General features: G+C 38.5%; 1 protein-coding gene across 5 annotated transcripts in view; it reads right to left on the reverse strand.

Moving 5' to 3' along the window:
• LOC122712123 (receptor-type tyrosine-protein phosphatase N2) overlaps window positions 1-22,127 on the reverse strand; it is a 52,195-nt gene that overhangs the window by 9,699 nt on the left and 20,369 nt on the right. For all 5 annotated transcript variants that reach the window (XM_043931505.1, XM_043931501.1, XM_043931503.1 and 2 more), the window contains 2 exons: window positions 6,473-6,548; window positions 95-3,047 (listed from right to left, as the gene is read on the reverse strand). In XM_043931505.1, the coding sequence (XP_043787440.1) occupies window positions 95-3,047; window positions 6,473-6,518 (2,999 nt within the window). In that variant the 5' untranslated portion in view covers window positions 6,519-6,548. The remainder of the gene's footprint in view (window positions 1-94; window positions 3,048-6,472; window positions 6,549-22,127) is intronic.

The following is a 22,127-nucleotide window of genomic DNA, read 5'->3' on the forward strand; positions in this document are numbered from 1 at the left end:
TTCCATTACAATAACGACGACAGAAACAAAGCGTCCAAAGTGGAGACACTCGTTTCCACCGGTGAACAGTTATTACCATTCCACCACAACTTACTTGTTTATCCCGGATTGCAGGATCTCGGCCAGAATCGCCTTCAACTTGTCCATCTTCGGACACACGTCGTATCTGCCACCCTCAATCACGATGCGCACCAACCACGTGATTTCTTGGCGAGGGGACAACGCGTCGTCCCTCGGCGGGACGCCACGGGAGCCAGGCGGGGTCGAGGCGGTGCTCGGAATCGAGTGTTCGGAGGGAGTGGCGGGCGGGGTGGCCGCCGTGCCATCCGTCGCGTTCACGCTCGACATAGGGGTGAACCGCACGGGTCGGTCGGTCGCGTTGCCGGTATCCTTCGAATCCAGCGGGATCGTCCGCTCCGTCGCGACCCCCTCCTCCTCCCCGACACCGGTGCTCCAAGAATCCACCGCGAATCCGTCCGTCGTTCTCGCCACCGCTTCGTCCGCCCCGCTCCAACCGACCCCCCCCTCCTCGAGGAGGCTCGACCGAGTCACCGAATTCGGTGGAAGGATCGTGGTGGCGATCGTGGATCGATCAGTGGTCTCGCCGATCGAGGACGAGGGCTCGTCCGACTCGTCGGGCGGGGGGGTGAGAGTGGTCGCAAGAGGCTCGTTCGAATCGTTTCTCCTTGGCGAAAGGGGATCGGGGACCGCGGAGGAGGCTCGATCGGCTGCATCCTCTCCTGTCGGGGCCTCGTCGGTGGTGGCGTTTCGAGGACGGGGAGGATATTCGGTGGAGTCGAAGGAGAGGCTGACGAACTCGTACTCGACGCCGGTCGTGGTAGGCGCGAAGCTCTGCTCGGGGTCGGCGAGGGAGGAAGGGATTTCGTTGGTTCCGTTGGTGTCGGAGGTGGGCGGAGGGGAGGCCTCGGTCGCGTTGGCCACGAAAGTTTGCTCGATGGTGGCGGCGACGGGGGGGGCCGGCGACGAGGAGGCGCGCTCGCTCCTCTCCGTGGCGAGAGGCTCGACGGAAGAGTCGACGGTTTCGATCGAGGGGAGGTCGGTGGCGGAGGAGGGGCGGAAGCTCGGCTCGGTGGCCTCGCGGAAAGGTAGCTCGTACGCCCGTTCGTCGTCCCTCGGTCGGGACTGTTCGGGCCTCGGGCTCACTTCCGTTATCCCGTTTCCCGTCACATCCACGCCGGAGACGGGTGTCTCGTCGTTCCACCTCGGAACGTCGTTCCCCGCGCTCGTCGAGCTCTCCTCCTCCTCCTCCTCCTCCTCCTGCCCTCTGTGGATCATCCGATCGTCGATCCCTAGCTCGGGTCCCCCCCTCGGAACGGACGCGCCGGTGCTGGTCGTCGGAGTCGACGAGGAACGAGCAACGTGGCTCGCGCTCGACGCGGTGGACGACTCGTTGCCGCTCCCTTCGTCGCGGTAGGTCGGCTTCGACCGCTGCTGTATACTGTTCTCCAACACGTCCGACGCTTCCGTCACGATCAACTTCTCCTCCGACCGCCCTTTGCCGATCGTGTTCTCCATGGCGGAACCCTCCTCCGTCGCGATCTCGGCCAGCCGGTTGCTCGAGTCGGCACCCGATTCTTTCGCGGCCGTAGACTTGGCGTAGGGGTAAGGCTTCGCCCCCTTGTCCTCGCTCCCGTTCCTCCTCGCGTGCGAAACGTCGAGCCTCGAGGCGGCCGTCGACCTCACCTCGGAGGACCTCGCAAATTCGTTCGTCCCGGAGAACGCTATGGTTCTTCCTCTTGGAACCGGGCTCGACGTCACGATCGTCGAAGATTCCTCGCGAAACGTTCTTTCGGTGCTGGTAGCGGTAGTGGTAGTGATAGTGGTGGTGGTAAGTTGCACCTTGTTCTCGCTTGTCTCTCGAACCTCGATCGAGCTGGTTTCGTTAGCCTTGGCGGGATCTTGGCGCGTATAGCCCTCGTTCCGACTCGAGCCGATTTCGCTCGACTCGACGTTACCAAGGCCGGCGTCCTTCGAAGTCGCGTTTCGGGATCGCGGCTCGACGATCCGCTGAATCGCGGGCTGAGTCACATTCCCGACGACCTCCACCTCCTCCTTCGGGTGATGAGTCACCACGGTGCTCCCCTCGGTGATGAAGTTGGTCCCATTCTCGGAACCGTCTCTCGAGGCCGTCGCCTCGCCCGTCGAGGTTTTGTAACTACGGCTGTAGTTCACGTACGTGTCGTTGATCAACGAGATGGGACCGCCCTCCTCCTCCTCCTCCTCCCCCTTCAACCCCGCCACTTCCGAGTTCTTGCTCGCTTTCTTCTCCGCCGATTCCTCCCTCTCCCTCCTCTCCTCCTCCTCCTCTCCCCCCCTCTTCTCCTCCTCCTTCTTCTCCAGGAAACGAACTTTTTGCGGGCTCGAGTCCTCGCTCCTCTCCTTCTTCGCTTCCGCCTTCGCCCTGTCTCCTTTCCCCTCCGGGAAATCGGTTCCTAATCGGTAGACGACCGAGGATCCGGGGATCCCGCTCGACTCCTGCCACGACGTGGTCACGTTCGATCGTTCCACTTGAACGCCTCTCTCCCCGTCCCTCGTTCCCTCCATCCTCCCCTCTTCCAACGCGGGCTTCGCGGTAACCGTGGTCAACCCGTTCGTTCTGGACAATCTGTAAAAGTCCTCGGATAACGTCTTCGTGCTGGAACTCTTTCCAGCGGACGTCCCGTAGATCGACTCCTCGAGCTTGGAACCAGGGCCGGCCGACGAATCAGCGGCCGACCCGCTTCCCTGTAGTAATTTCGCGTCCTCGTGGATCGTTGGTATCGCCACTTTCTCCTCCCTCTCCGCCTCCGCATCTTTGCCGACCTCGTCTCGTACGGTTTCTTTTCCGCTCGAGGTGTTGTTGGACGGATCAACGGCCTCGTTTCCAATCGATTCCGAGTTCCTAGATCCTATTTTGTTCGGGATCGTTTCGTTCCTCGCCGATATCGTGGCATCATCGATAGTCTCGGTGGATAGTTTCTCCGAGCTGGTCGGGGGATCTTCCGTCGTGTTTGCGGCGATCGTGGTGAAGAGCAGCAGGAGAACACCTGAAACGTACGCGAAATGATATATAATATTTGGGAAATATTTTTAAACAAAGAGGAAAGAAAAATGGGCGGAAATAAGTGGAGGCGATTCGAAATATCTTTTAAGTTGCCATCTTTTTCTTATCTTCGATAGATGCGATATCAGAATATTTTCTTCTGCTGGTATTCCATTTTTTTCAATATTCCATATTCGCCTTATCGAACAGGATTGCGTAAATGAAAAATCATGTAATGCATTTGCATGCTGCGCGTACAACTGTAATTACATTCGCGTTTATAGGTTACCGTATCCGGATTAAACGGGATAAAGAGGAATTAGAATAAAACGATAACGAATCGAACGAGACTGGGAGGGGAGGATAAGGATTTTATGCGCGTACGTAAACATTTTCACGTATATTTTCCAATATATTTTCCAACGATTGATAAGCGTCGGTATTTCTGAACAAAACCCTCTTGTCCCTCTATTAAATAATTTTCGCGAGATAAATTCGAACGTTATTTCAAGAAAAGCACGCATTATATACTTTCTCGTTGACAATTTTACGAACGTCTTTACAAATATCTCATCTTATATATATTTACGTTTATTTATATTATTTTCAATAACGATTTATTGACTCCTCCCTCTCCTTATTGTATTCGTTTCGAGATGAATTGAAAAAAAAAAAAAGAAAAAAAAAAAAAGAATTTCCACGAATAACAAGCAACAAGTCGAGTCCCGTTTCGATCGTTTCATAAATCTCTGAATGAACGCCTAACCCTTCTCGACAACGCAAACCGCTACATTATTCGGAAAACCCGTGACGAGTCGCTGATTGTTCGATCGTTAAACCGTGAACAGTGTGGCCGAGAATCGCGATACGAGGGGCCACGTGCGAACACCCGACCGGATATATTGACAACGGTGACTGGTTTCTCACAGCCGGGATGAAATAAAAACGTCGGCGTGCCGTGGTCGATCCTTTTAATGGGTCTAGAAACCGGTTGGTCGGGAATTACTCAGCCAGGAATCGAGAACCGATTTATGGATTCCGTCGTGTCGCAGTTGCAGTACCTCGACGCGTACCGCGTTGCGACGGATGCAAAAAAAAAGAAAGAAAGAAAAAAAAAAAATGCGTATGCAACGCGCGGCGAGTGCGCCTCGCCCCGTGCTTCTCCGAATGTTAAACAGACCGCGGTGGATTATGCGGTGGATTTTAAGTATGCGTGCCCGATCCCCACCGATGCGGACAGGTTACGCGAAAATGTGCGCTTCTACCTCTCCCTCTACAAAGTTAGGTTATGCTCTCGGCTCAACCGTGTCGCGCGCGTGATCAATGGCGCCCTCGAGCGTCGCTTTTCGGTAAATTTTGCTTCCAACATACGCGATACAAATTGAATAGGAAGGATTCGGGTGGGATGATTCTTGGAAATGAAACGTACGGAAACTCGTTCTAGTCCGTGAGTGGAATTATTTAAGAAATATATATATATATATATATTTTTTCGTCTTTCTTGGGAAGAGATGTTTACGCGAAAGTTGGAAATTGTGTTTAAATGATTCTTTTTTTTTTGTCGAGAAAATTTTTGAAGTAAAATAAAATCTCGAAATTTATTCGTAAATGAAACGAAAATAAAATATATCGAGAAAATTGGAAACTGTGGAAAGACGTGTGTTACGCCTACGCGAATTATCATATTTTTAACGGGTACACGAGATCTCTGTAATTATGTTACGCGATTGAATTATATCGTTTCTGGTATGCGAATTAAAAATTTTACACCGTCCTAACGAGCATAATTTAGAACGGTTGAAAGGTTTTATTAACGCGAGAATTGAACCAATTGTGTGTACCGTGCGTTCAAGAAAGAATTCCGCTTTCTAATTCTTTAATCGATTCGATCCTCGGTTTGTTAATTCTTCGTGAAGTCATCAGATCGGAACGGATCATCCGGTAATATAATAACACGAATTCGGTTGGAAAGGCCAACTTAAAAGGAAACTTTCGATTTCAATTTGTGTACAATGAATGAGCACAAAGGACTTTCAATTTCGGTATCACTATTTTTTTTCTTTCCTTTTCTTTAACGCCGATAATTCATACGCGACCACTGAATCGATCTTTCCTTTCTTCCATTCTATCCTAGATTTACCCCATTCCTTTCAAAACGATACAAAAATTCTATCCGAAAACGTCTTTTTTCGTCCAGTCCAAAAAACCAACATCAATGTCCTCTAACACGCTTTAGCTAATTTAAAAAAAAAAAGAAAAAAACAATTATTAAAACTCGTTTAATCGGGTAATTCTAATATCTAGAAAATTCTATCCAAAAATGTCTTTTTTCGTTGAGTCCAAAAAACCAACATCAATGTCTTTTAATATGTTTCAATTAATTTAAAAAAAAAAAAGAAAAAAATAATTATTAAAACTCGTTTAATCGGGTAATTCTAATATGAGAAGAAAATTCTATCCAAAAAGATCTTTTTCCGTCGAGTCCAAAAAACCAACATTAATGTCTTTTAATATGTTTCAATTAATTTAAAAAAGAAAAAGAAAAAAATAATTATTAAAACTCGTTTAATCGGGTAATTCTAATATCTAGAAAATTCTATCCGAAAGTGTCTTTTTCCGTCGAGTCCAAAAAACCAACATCAATATCCTCTAACACGCTTCAACTAATTTAAAAAAAAGAAAAGAAAAAAATAATTATTAAAACTCTTTTAAATTAGTAATCGGGTCATTTTAGTATCTAGAAAAGCAAAAGCGTAATTTCCTCTTCGCGATCAATTTAATATCCATTTTTACGAACCATTCTAAACAAAGTGTCGTCACACTGCTCTCGCGTCCATAATAAATTCGCGAAAGTAAAAAGTCAGCCCGAATGCGTGCAGCTACACCAAGAGGAAAGTTGGATCGAACGCAACGGTAAATTCGTATTGTCAAGGCAAGTGTTACGGTTTCAGCTCGGCATGCCGATCCTAACAGTACTCGATGATGGCCGGCATGGCATGGCTCCCCCTCGATGATGACCAACCTTTGCAACACGATGCAACGCGATTGCACTCGAATGTAATACCATCATACCATAGTTACGCGCTCTCTGTGAAAGTTACGATCAAATCCTTCCCTTTGTAACCATTTATTTTCCTCGTTGTGAGATATATATATATATATATATATATATGAGAGCTTGATTACGATCGATTTGATAAAAATAATAATTCGTAACAGTAATCTGAACGATTATTTACCAGTTGTATCGAAGAAAAGGTTTTTAAGGAGAGGAAGAAGAAATATGGTTAACGTAACCTTGTTCGAACAAGTTAAAATTCACCTCGATCTTTTAAGCTGTTCCGTGAATTATACGCATTACGCGTTTACCGGTTAATGGATTATGCAAATCGATCAATAGGTATATGGGTTTGCAACGTGTGTGCTTACCTGTGCATACTCTCAACACGAGTGGCACTCTTCTTCTTCGAGTCATCTCACCGTTCGTTAGATCTCCCCGTGGAATCTGCAACGAAAATTAAAATTCGATTTACGCTCGTCCGTTAATGACTCGTTACTCGTTTTTTACTATTTGCCCGAGTGATTAGACACGTTTCTCGATTCATCTAAGGTTTTTTCAATAACGTTTTTTTTTTTCAATTCTTTTTTCATCGAAGGATTTTTTGGCCAATATGTTTTTCGATCAACGCGTGTATCATAATTTTTTTATGGATAAAAATTTTTGTTGTATTTTTTTAATTGCATGCGTTCCTTTCTTTCCAAGTAAAATAAATTATTCGCGTTGAAATATTATTGTAAAGTTTTTATCGATCGTTTAATATCTATTTTTAATTACGCTGCCTTTCAATATCGTCCTTGTCGATGTCCAATCAATCGTAACGAAGATGAATGCTTCTCGAACGCGGTTTCTCGCGCGGATAGCTTTGTATTATTTTTTTCGACGAAAATGAACGATCGATTCTCCATTGCTCGCAAAAAAGTTTAATAGATACAAAAAAAAAAAAAAAGAACAAAAAAAATAGATATATTTAAAAGAGCATCAAGTTTCAGAAACATCCTCTATTGTTAATAATATAATATAATATAACAATATAACAATATAATAATAAAATTAAGTTAATAATATAATAATAAAATTCTCTATTGTTGATAATCTACGTTAATAATAAAAATGGATTTCATTCGCAAGAGGAGAGTAACACAATATTTTCCCAACGAAAAAGCAAAAATTTATCCTCGCATTTAAAATTCCCACGTGTCCGAACTGTCCATCGTGAAAATAAAATCAAGCGGAGCAGAAAAGCGATGCAAATTTTCATTGCGGTTGTCGCGGAAATGATACAAGGGGGGGAAAAAAAAAAAGAAAAAAAAGAGAGAAAGAGAGAGAAAAGGACGGTAATAGAAAGTTAAAAGCCGAGCGTAACTTTTACACTGGCCTCGAGTCCGGTGGAAAATTTCCAACGTTTCGACTCGTCGCTGTGTTCGTAATTCGACGTGGAGGATCAGACGAATACGCTGAGTTTTTGCCCGACACACCTTCGGCGATCCATTGTCCCTCCTGAAGATGGATAAACGCATGGATGTGTGACCTCGTTCGCCACACGCCCCGTGCTTTAATCCACCGGGGCGGAAGTTGGAGGACGAGTTGGAAACGTTTTATGGAAGCTCCTGTAGACGATCGTGTAATGAGTTTCCACGCGATTTCGACTTTGCATCGTTCGCAGCGTACCGGCGGTTGATAAAATCGGTCGGGTATTCGGGGTTTGAAGCTGAGGAATGTTGATGTATCGGAGATTAGATTTCTAGATAGAAATTACGAATGCTCGAAATTATTCCATTAATTGCTCGTGCAAACGATTCGTACAGAAGAAAGATTGGAAAAAGATCGAATAATATAAATTTTTATTCGGTGAAGCTGTATAATAGTATTGTTAAATAAAGTACAGTTTGATTAAATATCTCGATGTGAAAATTACAGTACGAAGACATATTTGTACGAATGACGATGGTGTGAAATAAGGGAGGGAAAATTTGATAAGTGATATAGAGAAGGGAAATACGTTGCACGTATTATTTCAGTGTGCTTTATATATACGTACGACCGTTATATACGTATTCCATTCCATTAACCATATGCATCAACTTTTCCTCATTCCAGGTATTCTTGCATAAATTTAAAGTTTCTTCATTAAAACTGGGAACAGCTTATATAGACCCCGTCTCTCTCCTTCCCTTTCCTTCATTTAATTTAGATTACATTTGGATAACGATTATATATCTATACTCCAAACCCACAGTGTATTCCTTTGTTCTTTTGTTTCGAAAATATTTCTTCATTTAAATATTTCTTATCTAAAGTCTATAGCTTGGGGTCTATAGATTTGTTATATAAATTATTATAAAATGCATTTATCACGAGCAAATATTGACGAGATTTTAAGAAAAGGAATAAATAAAAGAGGATTGAACTTTTTTTTCCTACATTGTTCGAAATGTAAGGTTAGAAGGAACGACTATTCGAGTTAAGAGGGCGCGTTAATCAAAGAATTTGTTTATCGCCTCACATTCGATGGGACGAATTTTTATGTAAATTTATTGCCTCGTTTATATTCAGGCTGGAATATAATGTCAGAGTTGTAAAATTTTCGAATTCTGGAGGAATTTGAATCGAGTTAAGATGATGATTTTTGTCACGTTCCTGTTTACAAAGATGGCAATAATTTCGAACGTGGCAATATTGTTTCTTTTTGATCAGATTATACTTTTCTCCTTTCAAATCTCTTCTCTTTTAAAGATCTCTGAAATTCTCATCTCTGATGTTCGGAATGACGATGTTGAGAAAAAGCCTCCTCTTCGAAACAAGGATTTTTATTATAATTATTTTTAGAAAAGAGATAATAATTTTTGAGAGATAAAGTAATAATAATATTTCTTGTGGTTGTATAATATATTTTATGCTTCACGCTGTATTCACTCGTAAATAGAATTCTCCATACCCGGGGAGGCCATAGTCCATGGCCTTAAGCAACTGACCGCTATAGCGCGTAATTACCTTCCAGACTGACATCATTTTCTCCTTTGAATCCACAATGTCTTTATCGTACGTCGTCGTTTCGTGACTGAATTCGCGAATTCTTAATTAGCAACGATCTTCTGTTCTATATGTGTGTATGTGTATGTGTGTGTGTGTGTGTGTGGGAGGACAGATACGGGTCGACGAGGGCAAAGAAACTGAATTGCTCGTAGCACATGTACTTCTCGCGCGCGTATGTGTGTGTGTGTGTGTGTGTGTATGTGTACGAAAGTGTTGCGAAGCCGATTAAAAATATTTGTGAAGGATTGTTTTTCACAGAGAGATGTTATTCTTCCTTCGAATCCCAAATGCGTGCGTCACGCGTCGTAAAATAATTTGCCACGAATAGCGTAAAATTATTCGTGGAATAATTTTGTAATAATAATAATAATCGTCTCGACGCGAGAATGATTCATCAATGTTCAGGGAAAAAAGCATCGAGAATGATATTGAATATTCCGTCGATCCACGTTGATACGATTTATTTAAAGCTCGAAGAAAAAAAAAATGGGGAAAATTAATAATTCGTTTTCGTGGAGGCGAAATTACAATCACGCGAGCCGCATTCTTAATACATCTGGTAGGGATGATTTGGATGGTCGTTGAAAGGAGGTCGACCTCAAGACACGTCAATTAAATTAATACAAGTTAGAGCGGGCCTGGAACGAGGTCTCATTTCGCTCGACGAAGAATTTTATTTGCCTTCTTGATCCGACAAACAAGATCACTTTTCATTTGGACACATTTCTTCATTACGGCAAACGACCGTATATTCTCGCTATTCGCGCTGCCTGAGATCTGAAACGTTTCATTGTTCAATTGATTGATTATATAAATGGTACAGACGTTAAAGTTATTTTACGTTTATTTTATTTCCAAGACTTGGAAGAGAGTATACAATTTATGATTTCTTTCTTTTCTTCTCAACGGCAATATCTCGCGAGTAACCATATATTCGATCTTTCGGGAAACGTTTCAAAGATCAGAGATTCCTCGCTTTTAACGATCCGTGCAAGCGTTGAAAGCATTTATTTATTTTCAAAGCAATTTTAGCCGATTATAATACACGTTAAAGGCAAACGATTGAAAATAAATATTTAAATACCGAATAGAAATTCAATCAAAATCTTATTCATCCGCTTATTCTTCTCAAAATATTTTTCTTGCTTACAATAACAATAACGATCCTTGGGGCTAGAGAAATACTTGGAAATACCTTGTTTTCATATCGTTCCCCTTCGTTTTATTTCGCGCCTCGAGCATGGGAAGCATATACACGTTTCTCTCCAACTTTTCAAATATATATATATTTTTCATAATATATTTTCAGGGAAGATTTTATGATTTTTGTTTTCCTTAGAGTAAGAAAACATTTTTTTCTTTTTTTCCTTTTTTTCATTTCGCGAGCGAGCAGTTGCGCAACAACGCTCGTTGTATCGGATAACAGTTCGATCGAAGCGTTTGTGAGAACTCTCGACGCAGAGGAGCACATTAAAAGCACCATTTTCCGCCTCCACCCTTTCACTTTCGCGCTCTTTGTCCCCGTTGATTGGATTGCTCTTCTCGCCAACGATAGAAAAATCCATTCTACCTCTGGCTCTGAGTGTTTCTAATCGGTGAATCGGGCCATATCGTCGTTTATTTTTGCGAAAAGTGCAAAATCGGTCGATGACTTTTTCATACGTTTCCGTTGTTGCCGTGACAACGACGAGTTCGAGGCGATGTGCTTTCACGCTTCTGAGTTTTTGTATTCGGCAAAGTTGAACAAGCTCTTGTTTCTTTTTCTTCCCGGCTCTTTCGAGATTATTAGAACTCGACTCTCCAGACAACTTTCATGAGAATCGTTGTGTAATTTTCACGACACGACACCGTGAGATTATTTTAAATTTGTCGTAATCTGTATCTGTATCGTATTTTTATGCCCATTGTTAATTCTATCTGTATGTATAAATAAAATATTTTCTTTTTTTCACGAAATTCGATAAAATTGATTTTAAAAATATCAAAATAATTTTTCTTTATTTGAAGGATATATATATATAAACAGAAGCACGAGAGAGTAACTTTTTTATTTTTCACTTTTCACTTCGTTTGAAATTTTTTTGCCAGTAAAACTGAATATTTCAAATTTCCGTTTAAATGAAAAATTTCGCGCGAAATTTAATATGAAACTTTTCAAAAAAAAAGAAACTATTTATACATTATCACAAAATGATCCAATTGTACAGAAACTAGTAAGTTAACATTCACAGTTAATATTCACATTATCACATACATTATTCAATATTCATTTTAATAAATATCTTTCGTTCAAAAAATTCGTTTGTTCGTTGTCGACTCTAATCGATACTTGTTTAATATGCCCTCCTAGTCGCAGAGGGATTTAATTATCATTGTCGAACACATTCAAAGGAGCAAATCCCGTATTTCGAATCTATTCAATACCGCCTCTTCGTGATTATATTGACGCGATATTCGTGTCGAAATCGAATTCGTACGGGCTGTGTATTTTCCATTTGATTGATTCTGTCTATTCAAAGCATATCCCGTTAATTTGTCAGCTCGTGCTGCTTAATTTCGAGATTTGACGATAAACCTTTGGAATTCACGTTGGGAATTTTCGATCGAAAAATTCATACAAATTGACATTCAATATATTTCTTCCTTTTTATATTTACATTTATCGTAACTAATATTAGATATATACAAGGTATTAATATATATTTGCGAAATCGATGCTAGAAATCAAAATAAACGCAAAAGTTGGTGTATAAAAATATCGTTTAAGACTTATTTATTTAGTTGTAAACAGTTTAGATGAAGCGAGACAGAGATAGAGTGAGACAGCATTATATCTGTTTCACCAAGCTGCCACATCGCGGCGCGCATGTCGCTCCGTCTCCGTCTCTTTTCATCTAATGCAAACTTCAATATTACTTATATCTTAATAAATAAGCTTTAAATTTTTCTATATCAACTTTTGTAATTGTGTTTAACTTTCAAAATCGAGTCTATAAAGGTATTTCACAAAGTAATTTAATTAAAGATCAAGAAACTCATCATTGAATTAAATAATTTCTGACTATAAAACTATAAAATGAGAATAATATATTAATCGTAGAAAAATTGATTTTATCTGTGATGCTTCTTTCTTTGATTTAGTAATTTCTCTAAAAATTACAGAAATTCATTAATATGCAAGTATACATATATTATAAAAGTTTTTTTATTTCAATCCTATATCAATGTAAGAAAATTTCAATTATTCTTTACAAGATTAATCTGTAGAGACAAGTATGAAAAGTTTAAATACATCTGTTTAAAAAATACTGTGATACAACTGCGGTATAATTGTCACAAGCATGCAACGATCTTTGTAACACAGCGAATCATGCGTCTACAATGCAGTCCAGAAACACGTGTCACCGTACCACCTCTTTTTAATGCTGCTTAATTACACGCTTTTCTTATTGTTACGATGCAAGATAATTTCGCGGTGTTAAGTCTTTATTTTCTAATCTTTCCACGAGAATTTATCAAATAGGCAAATTGCGATTCCCACGTTTTATAAATAACAAGATTCATTGTTCAAAACGCGTGGAAGAAAACATAATGGATAGAACGTAATACACGTAATTAACAACGTAGAATTAACAATAAGATTGATAACTTTTGTACAATTTTTCACATTTCGAAATTTTATACTTTCACTTTCGTGGCAAGGTTTCTTCGTTTTCGATAAATCTTTTTCCATAAATTTATAACAAGAAGGATAAACTAAATTCGAATGAAATTTAACGAAGATTCCAACGTTGGAAAATAATTGAAAATTGTCTATCTTCTTTCTGCAAACTCATGACTAATTTATAAATTCTTAAAACTGAATGAAAACGGATTTAGATACGAAAGTTAATAACGTTATATTCGTTGTACGCGTGGAGAGAGTATTCAAAAGTGTTTGAAGTAAACCGGTTTATTAGAACGAGAAATTTTCTACGGAAAAGTGTGCGTATAAAAAAGAAAACATCACGGTCATTAATCCACTAGTCGATGCAAGGATCACGCGAGCCGATAATTTCGTTCTGATTTTATTCAACTCGTAATATTCTTATCCTCGATCCTCGATTTGCCTCGATTCCCTCGAAACGAAACGAAACGAAAGCAATTCTTCTTCAAGATATAAATATAAAAACTTTTTCGAAAATTTTCGAGAGGAAAGAAAATTCTAGAAACTAATAACTCGTAACACGTTGTACAATATTTTCAAAAGCTCGAATATATCGTATACACGCAACGCATTCCCAACATCCATGACAAATGCCTCGTAAAATCTCTCGTTCCGACGTAACGTATTTCTTCCGTTTCGTGTATCGACAGATATGGAATACTTGGAAACGATCACACTTTGCACACGATATTTCAAAGCCAGGAGAGAAACGTGCCACTCTCTCTGAATCGTATCCACCAGGAAAAGCTGCATTCATAGCCAAGATGGCGTGCAGATATGCGACGACACCGTCGATCCATCCCTTCTCTCGCGAAACATAGTTTTGTGAAAACATATCTTTATATTTTTCTTTTTACTTTTTATTCAATTTTCGCATCTATCTCTTCTCTTCGCGTTCTTTTCCCATCTTTTGTCTTCGCCTCGAGTTTCGTCATTCTATGTTCGATTTCCATTTTTACTTCTCTTCCTAGCTTTATTGCTTCTTTTTTATTTTCTAGAAAAAGAAAAAAAAAAAAAGAAAAAAAAAGATTTTATATTTATCTACAATCACATTTCTGAAAAACTTATTTCAACTATTGTCTATTGTTACAAGTATAATTTCCATTCGTTTGTTCTCTCTTTAATGTCCTTTACGTATTCGTGTCGTTTAATTATTCATTCGCTTCCTTTACGCCTACTCCTCTTTCATACCTTTGTAAGCAATTTTCACATTTTCTAAAACTCCTACCTTTTGCGAGGAAACATGCTTCTTTGCTCTTTTTCCTTTCTTTCTTTCTTTCTTTTTTTCATCATGAATATTCTCCCGTTGCATTCCACACCCCATTCCATTCTTGCTTTATCTTCTCCTCCTTTCACTCTTTCTTCACTCTCTTTACATCGACTCTTTATAACGATCTAAATTCTCTTTTTTTCATCCTTTGCTTCTCGATTGTCTCTTTCCCGCCTACATAAACGAAAATATAAAAAGCGTGGCGCGTTTTACTCATCCTTTGCCTCCCTTTGTTTTATATTTTATCACGTGATAATATCGCCACAAAATTCTCATCGTCGTCGCGCTATGTTTACTCTTGCGCGTACGCATCCTTTCAAAGCCTCTCGTTTCAAATTTCTTCTCTGAATATCTTCCCACCGATTTTCCATCGCGCAACGCCCCTTTTCTTTCCTGAAAATTTCCACCTTCATCGTTCTCACAATCATCTTTTTCCACCGAGCATGCTTCCGACAATTTTAGATACGCGTCGAACAAAAGCATTCTTGTCGAAAAAAATAAACTCCAGTCTTCTAATCTCGATCTCGTCGAACCTCTGCAAATAATACAAAATACAAAACTCGGGAATTTCCAAAAGGATCCGAAAAGCCGAGCTCTCGAACGTCACCCCCTTCCCCCTCCACTCCTCAATCTCTCAAATTTCACCTCCACCATTCCTCTTCCTCCACTTTCGCCCACCAACGTTTCCATTCTTCTCACTTTTGCGCTCTTCCTCATTATTCCACTCCACTTCCCTTTCTCCCTCGTCTTCCTTTTTTCCTTCTCCCTTAACATCCTTCTCCCTCCTCCCATTTCTCTCTCTCTCTCTCTCTCTCTCTCTCTCTCTCTCTCTCTCTCTCTCTCTCTCCCTCCTCGCATCTCGGTTCGATGCAACCGAGTAGAATCGCGACTTCCTTAATTTGCATGCTAATAGAGGCGCAGGCGGATCGAGGATAATTAAAGTGGCCATTGTTGCACGTGACGGAGAGCGAGCTCGCGCAACTCGAGCGTGTAAATTTTCCTGCATTCCGCCATTCACGCTTTCGCCCCGATTCCTCCTTAAATCGATCGATTTATTATCCTTCGAAATAACCAACTATCTCGAATAAAAAAAAAATCGGATCGTGGTGTTAAATATTTCATTGATTTCGTTCGAAACCAACGCCTCGTGTTTCTGACCGTTGTTTATCGTTCTCGATTTTTCCTGCACATTTAGAGGATAAAAGATAATTTTAATCGTTTCGTTGATTTCGATTAGAATAATAAGATAGGAAAATTAATCTTAATAATACGATGATGCACTTAATAGGCGAAAGAATTCGAAGCTTTGCTGTCCACGTTGTACTGTCGAAGACGCCCGTTCGAAGATCAACGACTCGTGACCACCTGTTCCGCAATGGTGTTCCATTGTTGTCTCGTGGCAGGGCAGAAGTCACTACTCGATGCCATGGTGTTACAATCTCGACGTTGGATTGAAAGTGAATGAATGGAATGAATGGAATAATCGATATTATATTGTTACGCATAGTTTTCTTTTTCTTTTTCTTTTTTTTTTATTATCCATTTTCGATGTTACACAGATAATCGGCGTGGCGGTGTGAAAATTCAATGAATTTAGTTATCTAATGTGGACAAAGTAATTCTATGAATATAGCAAATATCGATTCAATATTAATTATAACGAGATGAGCGCATTAATGGAATCGTGATGCAAATTTAATTAATCGATTTTGTACGAAATTGGTATTAATTCGATAAGGATTTAATCGAGCTATTGATCAATTTGAAAATGCTCTTGCTAATAAGTAATAATCTTTCGATCGATTTCGAATTTAGATTAGTAAGAATTTTTTATTTAATATAATACGATATTATTTTTCAAGGATTCATCTGGCTGTGAATATTTTCGTATTTTCTTTACATCGTCGTAACGAAAAAAAGAGATTTATTTATTGTCTAGAGAAATTTAAAAAAGAATCTGAGACAACAAAGCAGTTTAAAAACTCATCTTAAATATAAATTTTATAAAAGGAAATTTCCTACAATTTTTCTTAACTTTTCCTTGTAATAAGAAATTCTTTATCTCGTCCCTTGTATCATATCATAAATACAGAGGTTAGTACCTGGAAGGAATTTAAAATTAAACTTGCACGTAACAGGATTTCCTTTCACCGACGAATAACAACGTGTGAATGGGAAACGGGAATAAGAAATCGGATGAATCATAGCTGAAGAAATCTTGATAGAAAATCGTGGTTCAATGGTGCGTTTACGACACCGAAATATAATTCGCAAAATAAAAGAGTATCAGATTACCGATATCGCACAAGCATTACATAACACTCCTCCATTATCTTTTATTTTTTTCTTTATTATCCCTCGAAATAACCAACTATCTCGAATAAAAACAATTTATCTCCTTTCAACCGAAATTTTAATTTTAAAGATTTTTCAAAGAAATATTCCTTCCTCTTTCTTCCAAATTTTCCTCGCATCTCGTATCTTCCAAAAAAAAAAAAAAAAAAGGAAAAAAGAGCGAAACGACAATTGTTTCACGGGACGATTGAAACGAAAACTCACGTTACTCGAAAGGGTTACTCGAAGGGAGGAGATCCAATTACGAAGCGGAACAATGGGCTGAGAAATTAGTTTGAAATTTTGATACGCTCCCGACGAGGCGAAGGAATCGACAAAGGCGGCCCGTTTAAAAATTGCACGAAACCGGACTCAGCCGATGCGTTGTTGCAAAGGGCCGAACTTCGAAGAAGCCGGACAACGGTACAAAGTTCAAGGAAACCATACACTGGCGAACGAAGGCAATCGGGCGACGCGACACGCCAACACTTCCGACTTCCCCTTCGATTATTCGCCGTAACTTCGTTACCTTCGTCTTTAAACGAGTTTTGTTCGCGTCGCAGATGCTTCAAAAATGTTCTGAAGAAACGAGAGAAATGAAAAGAAGCGTTTATTTACCGTTTATTTATCTGTTTAAATCGTCCGTTCTTCTATTCTAAAATAAAAGTTTTGAATTTAAAATAATAAAATATGAATTTAAAATAATTTAAAATAAAAGTGTTTGATTTTTTTGACATCGAATAAAAAGGTATGGTCGAGTTTTTCGGTTTACTGTATTCTCGTGCGATCTCTGTAATTACGTTCACGATGCGAGACGGATCACGGACTGGGTAGTTCGTTAACGGGAATTAAGTGAAAGTAAGGAAAAAAAGGAAGAAAAAGAAAAAGAAAGAAAAGAAAAAAATGAGAGAAGTTGCGAATCTTGGGAAGAGTCGAAGTGGGTTGATGTTTCGATAGATACGGTGCGTTGGAGAAGCCACGGTAGATGCGCGTTTATCTGATGAACTGATCGTGTAACTGGATTTCGTATAATAGGAATTCGTTTATTTTCTCTCTCTCTCTCTCTCTCTTTGTTATCTTGCTCGAGAGAAAGGGAGAGAGATTCTTTTTTTCATTTACGTAATACGAGTTTTCGAGTAAGTAGATTATTATTAATTCTTCTTGTTGCTCGTATTATTACTTCGATTTGTAATGCATGTCTGGTTGGATGTAAGCGTAAATTTAACCGGTTAAATTAGTTACCAGTGACGAATTCGAAGAAAGTGGAGGAACATAGTCGAAATCGTTAGATAATAAAAATTTTCATCGTTCGATATTCGATATTCGGTAAAGTTAAACCGAACAAAAGATTGGATCGATGGGTGTTTAAGTCACGTGTAATCGATCGGCCTTGTCACTACGGAGGAGCAGGCTTCACAATACCTTGGAATAACAGCTGAACAACTAGAAGAAATAATTGATTAATACCGTTACACGGATTCGTTGTGATGTAATTGATTGCGTGATCGTGGCGGAAAACCGATTATATATGTCCCTTTGATATCGATTTCCTTCCTTACGGATTTATTGTGTAACGTATAAAAATATTTATGTAAACGAGATACCTGATTATAATCCGATTAAATTCAATTCGGTCCACTCCTTTTGATCATTGATTTTATGGAAGATTTTTAGGAGGATTGTAAAAATATGATTAGAAAAATTAGGAATTAATAATTATATAATTTTCCAAGGATAGAATTTTTTGTTACATTAAAATTCATTGATCAGAGCAGAGTATATAAAGAGATACTTGTAAATTAATCTTTGAGGAATGTTAAAAATTCTATAAAATGTCAGAGAAGATTCTTTATTATACAATACCTTAAATACCCGTGTATTAATTAATATTTAAGGTTGTATAAGAATTTTATTATACGCGTTATTCGAATGTCTATTTTATTTCCAGCCAAATCGAGTAATAAAATTGTATAAAATTCTGCATTCTTAATAATCATCAATATACGACGATGCAATAATTGCAATAATTCATGTTTTATTAACGCGTATCTTTAATTTCCTAAGTTTTCAAATTATTTAATTATTTGACACAACATACGTGGCTGGGTTACGAATTGTTATTCGATTATTCGCATATATTATCACATTGAAAATAAATATTGTTGTAAGAAACAATGATCGAGATTTATATATAGACTTTATATTCCTTCCAATTTCTAAATTAATTTACGAATACGATTGTATACACGAATTATATTTATATGCTCGTTTCCTTTCTAATTACAACCGCGTGTCTACTAATGATTGAATTCTGATACATATACACGCTTTACTTTATTACGTTCATACATAAATTTATAATGTTCCAACTTTTTCGACTGAAATTGAATTTTTCCTCTATTGAAGAAATCGTTAAGTAAATATAGATATTATTTCCAATTCAGTTTCAATCCCCTTTCGATCTCAATCAATGTAATAATAATCAAAGAATGGAATACGAATTTCATTGTAATTTTCACTTATAATATTTTTTCATCTTCTTCTTCTTCTTCTTCCTTTCATCTCTAATCACCTCGAAGACGCAGCGATTCTCTTCTCGATCGCGCGAAAGCATCGTGCACAAAACACTTTTCTCTTTAAAAAAATAAATTTCGAATTACTTTATCGGAAAATCCCATGTATGTAATAAATCTTCCTCTCTTTTTCAGACGAAGCAGCAGAATCACGTTTCATTTCCTTCGCTCTCGAGTGTCCGGGGGAAGGAAGAAGAAGTCGTTTTCAAACGAAATCGACGCCGGTTGTCGGAAAAGAGTCGAAAAAGTGATTGGAAAGGGACCGATCGTTCCTATCAAAAGGGATACCCATCGATTTCCCATTATACCCGTTCTTTTCACCGGAAAACACGGTCCTCCAATCGTGGAAAACCGCACCCTATTTTCTCGATCGTTTTCCTCCTCTATCCTCCGATTAGTTACGTCATAGATGAATCTCGCGATCGCCAATTTCACGTTGGCTGGAACGTGACTTCTCTCCTCACTCTCACGATTTAGAAGAAAGTCTTAAATTTCTTTCTGTATCGAAAACCTTATCGGTTAATGTCATGGATAAGTGAAAAGAGTTCGAATAAAGTTTTTTTTTTTTTTTAAGATGAAACGATTGGTACGTTCGATTTGTCAATTGTTTTCATCTTTTTATAATTTTGGAAAATGATTTGAAAGAGTGTCGTTATTAAATTAATACTTTAGACGCGTTCTTCGCAACAACTTTGGGATAATCTGATTCCTGATTAAAATGAAAGATATATTGGCTATAGTCTTTTTCCTGCTCGCAGATATCTATTTTTAATAATTCTTTTTAATGCTGCTTTTTTTATTTCCATCTTTTATTTATTCAGAATTGATTAGAGAATATTTAATCGATGGAACGAGTACTATTATTAATTACTCATTAAACATTATCCCTATCTAATTACAATTATTAATTTATACGTATATATAATTAAGTAATTTCTGCAAATATTTTACAATCTTTTGCAACGTTCTGCATCATTATTTTGCATAAATGTAAAATTATAATTAAACGGATATGCATTCCCCATATGCATTTCATAATTAACTATTGTTAATGCAATTATAATTAATTATTTGCACGAGACCAGCAGGTACTTATGAACAGGAGCGTATGTGAATATTATTATTACGTTGAATTCAATGTTTCCATGTTCCATGTGTAAAATAAGCCACGATAATGAACGATCAACCACGTTATCACGAATCGATAAAAAGAAATTAAGTATTGAAAAACAGAGAGGGGATACCGCGTCGGCCGCTTAATTAAATCAAGCGACATTTTCCCAGATACTCGATGCCCTATATTTCGTGGACATCGACTTCCATTAATTTCTCATCAAGCTAATCAAGTTTTCCTCCAATAATATCGAGATTTCTTTGACCGCAAATGTTAATGATAATAACAACGACAAAAATAACAAAAAAATAATACTAATAATAATAATAATAATAATAATAATAATAATAATAATAAGTTAATTTTATTTATACACATAGTAGAGAGAATCGTTTATCAAGAAATTGCGAAATCCAAGTGACATAGGATATGAGGACTGACCTTATTGCGTACAGTGAAAGTATGACTAGTAGAGTGAAGATGACTAACAATGTGAGCTAGTAGATTTCAAAACACATTTATCGAGTATTTAGAGTGAGAAAATTTAATCAATTCGATATTATCTCTCGTCTTCTAAGACGCTAGATGATCAATTGGCAACTTGAGAGCCTCGTGCGGCTCTTTCCTGAACTTCTCGTACGTAAAATGGCCTCTCTTCTAATTTTTATATCCTAAAAATGTGAACTAATGAAATTCTGTCAAATCTTCGTATTTTTATTTATAACTTGCAATAGAATTTACTTGACTTGCAATGATGGGCAAAATTTAATAGTTAGGAATAAAGTTACTTCCATAAGTTACTTCAATGATTTATCGTTCAAAAAATATAATAATAATAATAATCGAAAATAATTGTAATCCCAAACGCTTTTATATGAAAAGCGAATCAACAGCTACGAATGAATGTTATTTAAGTATTTTAACAAGTGATTACTTAAAATAACTTTATTCGAAATTTTCAACTAATTATTTTTCCCAATTTACAGGTTACTGTTCAACTCTGCTTGGTTGATTTAACAGAATAGAAACGTAGACAATTTTTAGAAGAGAATTGAATAATTAAGCCTTGAATAATTAAGCCTAACGACCGAGCATCAAGAAAGTTGCAACGAGTAATATCTTCGATCGATAAAAGCATCATCAAAGTTGCAAAGCTTCGTTTCTTACATAATCGAGAGATTGGCAGAAAGATGTCGAAGATCGCAGTTGTCGTAAACAAATCCTTATTCATCTTCGAATTATTTAAATATTGTTGTCGCCTGGTGGCTCCGGTTCGAAATCGTTCTCGAGCCATTATTCCATGAAGATTGTTGCATCAGAGAAACGTTGCGTGGCTATGAATACGAATATCAGCCACGGGTGCAACTGTCACTGTCCAATTATCCAATGACGAACCAGCGGCCTTGTCGCGCCTTTTCCAACAATAATGTCCCATTACGCTGTTTTAGTTTGTTTGTCGTCGAACCACGTTCCCCTCCCGTCTTGCCTATTTGTTATCGTCGAATAACACAGAGGCCACACAGAGCACAAATTTTATCCCGCGATTTTTATCCGTTTGCCGTTCCGATTTTTTCTGGAACGAGACGAAACATACTTTAAATTCACGAATTACTTGCTTTAACATCGTGTATCTATTTTGTTTGGACTCTTCTCTCTTCGTGTCCTCAAAATTGACATTAGCACGCCAAGTCAAAAGGCAGATTTCCCTATACATACGTTCTTATCTATATCACGATTCTCAAGATCGACACAGTGGATCAAAAGGTAATGGAATAATATTTTTCACGTTATTTCCAATGTTTATATCAATAAGTCAAAAAAAAAAAAAAAAATTGATATTAGCACGCCAAGTCAAAAGGCAGATTACCCTATAAATATGTTCCTATCTATATCTCGATTCTCAAAATCGACACAGTGGATCAAAAGGTAATGGAATAATATTTTTCACGTTACTTCCAATGTTTGCATCAATAAGTCAAAAAAAAAAAAAAAA

The sequence above is a fragment of the Apis laboriosa genome, unplaced genomic scaffold, assembly GCF_014066325.1.
Source record: "Apis laboriosa isolate Shangri-la unplaced genomic scaffold, ASM1406632v1 scaffold19_cov150, whole genome shotgun sequence".
NCBI lineage: Eukaryota > Metazoa > Arthropoda > Insecta > Hymenoptera > Apidae > Apis > Apis laboriosa.